A 7500-nucleotide genomic window follows, 5' to 3' on the forward strand; every position below is an offset into this window, starting at 1 on the left:
AAGACATGGTAAGTCATGGCACCCCCCATTGTCATAGCAAGCCTGCATCCTCATCGGGCCCAGTTATACCATGTCATCCCCACCCCCACCCCCTCTAGACACACACACACACACACACACACACACACACACACACACACACACACACACACACACACACACACACACACACACACACACACACACACACACGCACACACACACACACACACGCACACACACACACACACCCATAACCACCAGAGATGGACTCACCGGGTTGAGAAAGTAAATGTCTTCCCATGGGTTTTTTTCCCGCCTGTATCTCAATACAGGAGATTTCACTATTGCAGTTTTCAGGTCAGCCAGAACGGTGCAGATGCCTGTTCCTGTGCCATTCACGTTCAGAACCAAAACATCCACCTACGTTCACATTACCAGGTTGTGAACGTGACCATGTGCTACTTGAATTAACCCTCCGGTTGAAATTTCTGGTTCACAGGAACGTTCAGATTATTGCAGTCATCGTGTTGGTCGGTGTCGAGATTATCTGCTGGAACAGGCACTGCCACGTCCCGCTGTTGAGCTGAACACATACGCAACTACTGACTCATTTACCAACAGATCAGGGGTGGATTTCTCGAAAGCGTAGTTGTTAGCAGATAGCAACTTGGATAGTTGCCAATGGGAAATTGCATGGCAACCAACAAAGTAGCTACCATAGTTAGCAACTACGCTTTTGAGAAATGCACCCCAGCTGGTTCAGAAAATTGGCTGAAACATAATTGGGGATCTTTGGGAGTTTTACTTTCTTTTCAACTCGCTATGTCCATCTCTCTCACCCACCAACCCACCAATCCATCCTCAGTCCTGTGTGAGAGAGTGATAGAGAGAGCAGGAGCGAGAGAGAGAGAGAGAGAGAGAGAGAGAGAGAGAGAGAGAGAGACGGTGGTGGCTCAGGTGGCAGAGGAGCCGGTCAGCAACCAAAAAGGTTGCAGGTTCGAGCCCTGCTCTTCCTGACCCCATCGATGTGTCCTCGAGCAAGATACTTCATCTGAATGGGTGAATGAGAGGCATACAGTACAATGTAGAGCGCTTTGAGTGCTCGAAGGAGTGGAAAGGCACTATATAGGCCCAAATACAGGCCCAAATGACCCCATTTATTTACCATTCAGAGAGTTTCTCCATCCTTCCTTCCCGTCTTAATATTGTGGCGTTGCTGCTGCGTCTCCTTTCCATTCTCCATGTCAGTCTCATTCTCAGGTTTTTCTTTCTCTCTCTGTGTTTGTTTGTTTGTTTGTTTGTTTGTATGTTTTTTTCCTTTTTCTCTGTTTACTTCTTTCCATTTTCTACTTTTCCCTTTCTCAACTTTTTTCTTTCTATCTATCTATCTATCTATCTATCTATCTATCTATCTATCTATCTATCTATCTATCTATCTATCTATCTATCTATCTATCTATCTATCTATCTATCTATCTATCTATCTATCCTGCTTTCTCCCTCTCTCTCTATCCCCTCCCCCTCTCATCCCACCCCCCTCTCATCTCTCTGTCTCTGTCTCTGTCTCTGTCTCTCTCTCTCTCTCTCTCTCTCTCTCTCTCTCTCTCTCTCTCTCCTCTTCTCCTCATCCCACTCCCCTCTTTCTCTATCTCCACCTCATCCCACCCCTCTCTCTCTCTCTCTCTCTCTCTCTCTCTCTCTCTCTCTCTCTCTCTCTCTCTCCCTCCCTCCCTCTTCCTCATCCCACCCCCCCTCTCTCTCTCTCCTCCTCATCCCACCCCTTCTCTCTACCTCCTTTTGCGTTTTTGCGTTTGTGTTTTCCCCCGTCCGCCCTCCCTGTTCTAGAGAGCTCCCGGATGAACATCCTGACGTCCCAGACCGAGCCGTATGACTTGTCCTTCTCGCGCTCCTTCCAGAGCCTCTCCCACCTGCCGCCCTCCTACGAGTCAGCCATGAAGGCCGACCTCAACCGCTTCTCCTCCCTCAAGAAGCTCTGTGAGTGCCCTCACTCAACCCAGCATGGCCTGCCTGCTCACGGTTGTAATGTTATGAATACAGCTAGTATAGGGTCCCAATACAGCTAATATATTTATAGTAGGCTTCCAATATGGCTAATATACCATAGGCTTCTCCTCCTTCAAGACGCTCTGTGAGTGCCCTCACTCAACAACTAGCATGGCCTGCCTGCTCACGGTTGTAATGTTTCCAATGCTAGTGTAGGCTTCCAATACTTCTAATATGAACTTCCAATACAGTTAATAGTATAGGCTTCTCCTCCCTCAAGAAGCTCTGTGAGTGCCCTCACTCAACAGCTAGCATGGCCTGAATCTTACGGTTTTAATGTTTCCAATACAGCTAGTGTAGGCTTCCAATATAGTCAAGTCAAGTCAAGTCAGCTTTTATTGTCACTTTCTTCATATGCACAAGTCATACAAGGGAAATGAAATTACGTTTTCTCTCTATACCATGCCAGGACATAGACATATACAGGACTGACATTTTACAGACTGACATAAAGTGCAAGACAGGACAGGTAACAGTGATGGACTGGTAACAGTAAGTGGTCAATAATAAATACAGTACAAATGAACATTTAACATTCAACATTTAACATTGAACATGTAAACATAAGATAAGATAAATATATATAGCTAATAGTGTAGGCTTCTCCTCCCTCCAGAAGCTCTGTGAGTGCCCTCACTCCGCATGATGGCCTGCCTGCTCACGGTTGCAATGTTTCCAATATGGCTAATACGGTATGGTATAGGCTACAGCTAATTATACCCTCTCCTCCCTCAAGAAGCTCTGAGAGCCCCTCACTCAAAATGGCCTGCCTGCTTACGGTTGTTATGTTTTCCAATACATCTCAGAGAGGGCGCAATAGTCCCCCAGCGGGCGTTGGGGAGCCCAAGGGGGCGTTGAGAAGGCTACAACTGAGTGGAGATGGGGCTTAGTTACCATTGGGAGTACGGTATAAGTCTATTTTATTGGACAGGGCACAGGAAAGTCCTTTATATAAAACTGAACTGATCCGCATCAGAATTCACAGCGTCTGAACCTCGTAGCGTGAGTGATCCTGTCCTTTCAGGTGTAGAGAGGGCTGATGCCCTGGGCCACAGCCAATCAGGGACCTCATAAAATTAATGAAATACTAAACTGTCAGAATCATACAGTAAACTAGATATTAGTACATTACATTACATTGCATTTAGCAGACACTTTTATCCAAAGCAACTTACAATTCTAACTTGGTAGGTTATGGGTTGTGATTATTGGGGATTCGGGGGTTTCTCCCTCGAGAATTATTTTAAAATATACACACTCGCCTCCAAAAGAGTTGTCGCCTATCTATCTGTTTGGAATAACAGCTAATAACACTCATATGAAAGCTACAACCCTCCTGAATGAAAATGTATGTACAAAAATAAATTTCATGCACCAAAGAAAGATTGACCCTTTAATGAACACAGACAGGGCAGATTTTGACAAGACAAAAGTTTTGTCGCCTATCGAACATAATGTGAAAATGAGCAGATAAGTCACTTCAAAACACTTCAAATACGCAGATCGGGTGTCATACTTAATCACTGATTCACTCACACCTCTCCAGAAAATCAACTTTGGCCTTAGGTTTATGTTTAGGGTCATTGTAATCATGGAAAGCAACACAATGAAAATCAATGGAGTTCAATGAGAGATGGTGACATATTTGCTATTCGTAGAGCAATACATTTTTAAATTCATGATGTAACCAATGATAAAAGCCATCACACACCAGCAGCATACATGCAGCTCCACATAAGAGCTGTATCCCTCCCATGTTTGACTTTAGACACCTTGTATTTTTTCCAAATTATTCACCTTTAACACCAAAGAAGTCTCTCCCACTGTCCTGTCTCAAAAAAGCCAGCCAAGAGTATGTCAGGCCTAATTCTGACAAAAATGAAGGCTAATGGGACTCATACTCTGAAGTCAAGATCCCAAGATCAACCATTTTAGAACTGATAGCATCAAAACTATATGGTGTTGGAGATGAAGAATATGAAAAAAGAGAAATGGTGCATAAAGTGAAACATGGTACAGATACAGCTCTTATGAGGAGCTGCATGCATGCTGCAGGTGTTTGAAGGCTTTTATCATTGATTAAATCATGAGTTAAACATGTATTGCTCTACTAATAGCGAATATGTCACCATCTCTCATTGAACTCCATTGATTTTCATTGTGTTGCTTTCCATGATTACAATGACCCTAAACATACACCTAAGGCCAAAGTTGATTTTCTGGAGAGGTGAGAGTGATTCAGTGATTAAGTATGACACCCAATCTGCGTATTTGAAGTGTTTTGAAGTGACTTATCTGCTCATTTTCACATTATGTTCGATAGGCGACAAAACTTTTGTCTTGTGAAAATCTGCCCTGTCTGTGTTCAATAAAGGGTCAATCTTTCGTTGGTGGATGAAATTTATTTTTGTACATACATTTTCATTCGGGAGGGTTGTAGCTTTCATATGAGTGACTTCTGAAGCCAAGTGATTAATTGAAAGTCAGGTTATTAGCTGTTATTCCAAACAGATGGATAGGTGACAACTCTTTTGGAGGCGAGTGTAGTTGCTAAAAGTGCAATTTTAACACAATATGTGAAGAAAAGATGCCTGTTTTAGAGGGGGATGATTTTTGACAATTTTCATTGAGGGGGATGATTTTTGACCATTTTCATTATAAGGGGGGATGGCTTCCCCCCTCATTCCCCTACAACTCGAGGCCTGCCTGAGAAGCTATATGAGTACCTGATGTACAGTACATTTACAATTCTCTCAGCATTGTCTACTGGTTCTTGTCACACCGTAATTAACCTAGTGTTAGATCAACACTTAGATAGAATTCTGAAGCCAAATACACTTTAGAAGATGTCCAGGTCTTGAATTAACAGTGCATTTTCTTATACAATGCGGACGATTTTATCAGAAGGGACTTGTGTAAAACAGCATATTCTCCTCAGTGGAAAAAAAGGTTAGTGCCTGATGTGCCTGACATTTTTGTCCAAAGTGACTTCCAACAGAGGCACGGTATACGTGCGGGAATGTGTTTTATTTAAAAATCAGGCTCTCCTCTCTCAAGAAGCTACTGTATGCGCGTGAGCTGACACACACAGATATGCCTGACGAAGATCCTGGGTGATCGAAGCGTTGCATGTTTTAATGAAATTAAGTTCATGATTTGGAGCTGAATTGGCAGCGTGCAGACCTACCTCATTCAACTGTCTCTATGTTTCTCAGCATGGCCTAATTGCATTTGCCTTTCTAACAACTCGTCTAACACTGGGTATTATTTTTTCACAGCCAAAATGTCCCCTGTTGCTAAAGCCATTTTACCATTTTACCATTTGGAGCTCTCACATGAACATACCGAGACACCAATATGTTACATGCTGGTCTAAAGTTATACTCAAAATTTCTAACTACGGAAAGCTTATTAATTCTCTGGTTACATCATCGTATGCTTAAGCCTCCTTCTAACTAAGACCAAGTGTGAAGCACTAAGCCAAGCTGGGAGAAGGCATTAATGTTAAAAAATCAATTAAGCCAACTGTATTATAGTGCAGGTTCAATGTTATTATGTACTTTTGTCAAACAGTGCAAATATGGAAAGCAGCTCTCCTTGGCCATTATGCTGTAATTGTATTATACAGTCTACACACACACAGGCACGCACACACACACACACACACACACACACACACACACACACACACACACACACACACACACACACACACACACACACACACACACACACACACACACACACACACACACACACACACACACACACACACACACAGTAACTGTATTATCCATTCTACATTTCTTAAAAGCCTAATTAAGCGGGCTTGCGGAGCAAGAGCAGAGCTCTTGCAGAGCAAGGCCCGATTATTAAGCGGGCTTGCGGAGCAAGAGCAGAGCTCTTGCAGAGCAAGGCCCGATTATTAAGCGGGCTTGCGGAGCAAGAGCAGAGCTCTTGCAGAGCAAGGCCCGATTATAGTAATCTCTAAGTCCTGTTTATTGGTTCTCTTGTACAGGGACAGTAAAAATAGAAAATGGATCTCCTCCTAGGCCTTTCGAGATAGAGACACCGTTCAAACACTAAAACGACCGGCTCGGCTTGGAGATCGCGTCTCGTTATAGGCTTCTCCGTGTCTCTTGTCGTTTTCCCGTTTTGGCGATTTAGTGAAAGCCTGGGTCCCCATTGGAAACAGTGGTGGAACCTCCATGAACCAAGGTTCCGCCACTCTAGAGATTAGAGTGTAGGAGGCTTTTTCGGTCATAAAACATCAACACTTTCACCTAGAAGTTTAGTTGACGCGTTGTTAGCGAGCTCTATGGGATGTCTCCAAATTGTGAAAGTTTTCATCTCCCAACTCCCAATACTTTTTAAATGGCAGGTTTTTAAAAAAAAAACAGGCCTGGGTCTATGGAGAATCCCAGTCTTTGGAAAAGTGCATTTTTCAAGAGATCAGCGCATGTCCCACACGGAGGTCCATTTGTGCCTGAAAAATTTAACCTATAAACTTCATTCAAAGACTGTTGGAGACATCACAAGCATGACTCCGATCTGTGAAAAGGACACGTGCCAACTCCTTTTAGTTTTTTTACAACGATGTTGTAAAGACAAAAAACTCATTTCTCATTTTCTCCCCTGTTAAAGGCTCAATACTAACTGTCTTTCAGTCAATCACAACAGGTGCAGCCAGTGAAGGATTCCATTTCAACTGTCACTGTCTCAAGATTCCATTCTTAACGAGCAGGTGCGAGCAAGCATTCTAGAAGTCCATTGTTGAGCTCTGCAATGCAATGTAATATAGTCTTGCTGGACTATGCATGACAATTAGCTGCTTGGCTTAGTGGTAATGCATGCTGCTGCATTAGTTTGGAGGTTGAGGGTTCGAAACCCACATGAAGCAATGTTGATTTTCTAAATTATATCATATGCAGCGTTCCTTGGCCGACTTAAAATGCCATACATGTATATCATTTAGTATGGATGGCAAATGTGCTGAATTACAGATATTGAGGTTGGGGGTTCGAAACCCAGTCAAAGCCATGTTGATTTTCAAAATTACATCATATGCAGTGTTCCTTGGCCAACTTAAAGTGCCATGTATGTCATTTAGTAGGCTATGCATGGCAAATGTGCTGGATTACAGATATGGAGGTTGGGGGTTCGAATCCCAGTCAAAGCCATGTTGATTTTCAAAAGTATATCATATGCAGTGTTCCTTGGCCAACTTAAAATGCCATGTATGTCATTTAGTATGAATGGCAAATGTGCTGAATTAGGGATATGGGGGTTGGAGGTTCGAACCCCAGTCGAAGCCATGTTGATTTCCAAAATGATATCATATGCAGTGTTCCTTAGCCAACTTCAAATAATTCATGTATCGTATGTCATTTTAATATCAATGGCAAAGGGGTTGGATTACAGATATGGAGGTTGTGAGTTCTAATCCCGCTCGAA

The 7500-nt window shown here is 43.0% G+C and overlaps 1 protein-coding gene across 1 annotated transcript in view; it reads left to right on the forward strand.

Moving 5' to 3' along the window:
- LOC134467651 (protein shisa-6-like) overlaps positions 1-7500 on the forward strand; it is a 177216-nt gene that overhangs the window by 158980 nt on the left and 10736 nt on the right. The window contains exon 6 of the mRNA XM_063221490.1: positions 1828-1977. Within this exon, the coding sequence (XP_063077560.1) occupies positions 1828-1977 (150 nt within the window). The remainder of the gene's footprint in view (positions 1-1827; positions 1978-7500) is intronic.

Source organism: Engraulis encrasicolus, chromosome 17 (genome assembly GCF_034702125.1).
Source record: "Engraulis encrasicolus isolate BLACKSEA-1 chromosome 17, IST_EnEncr_1.0, whole genome shotgun sequence".
NCBI lineage: Eukaryota > Metazoa > Chordata > Actinopteri > Clupeiformes > Engraulidae > Engraulis > Engraulis encrasicolus.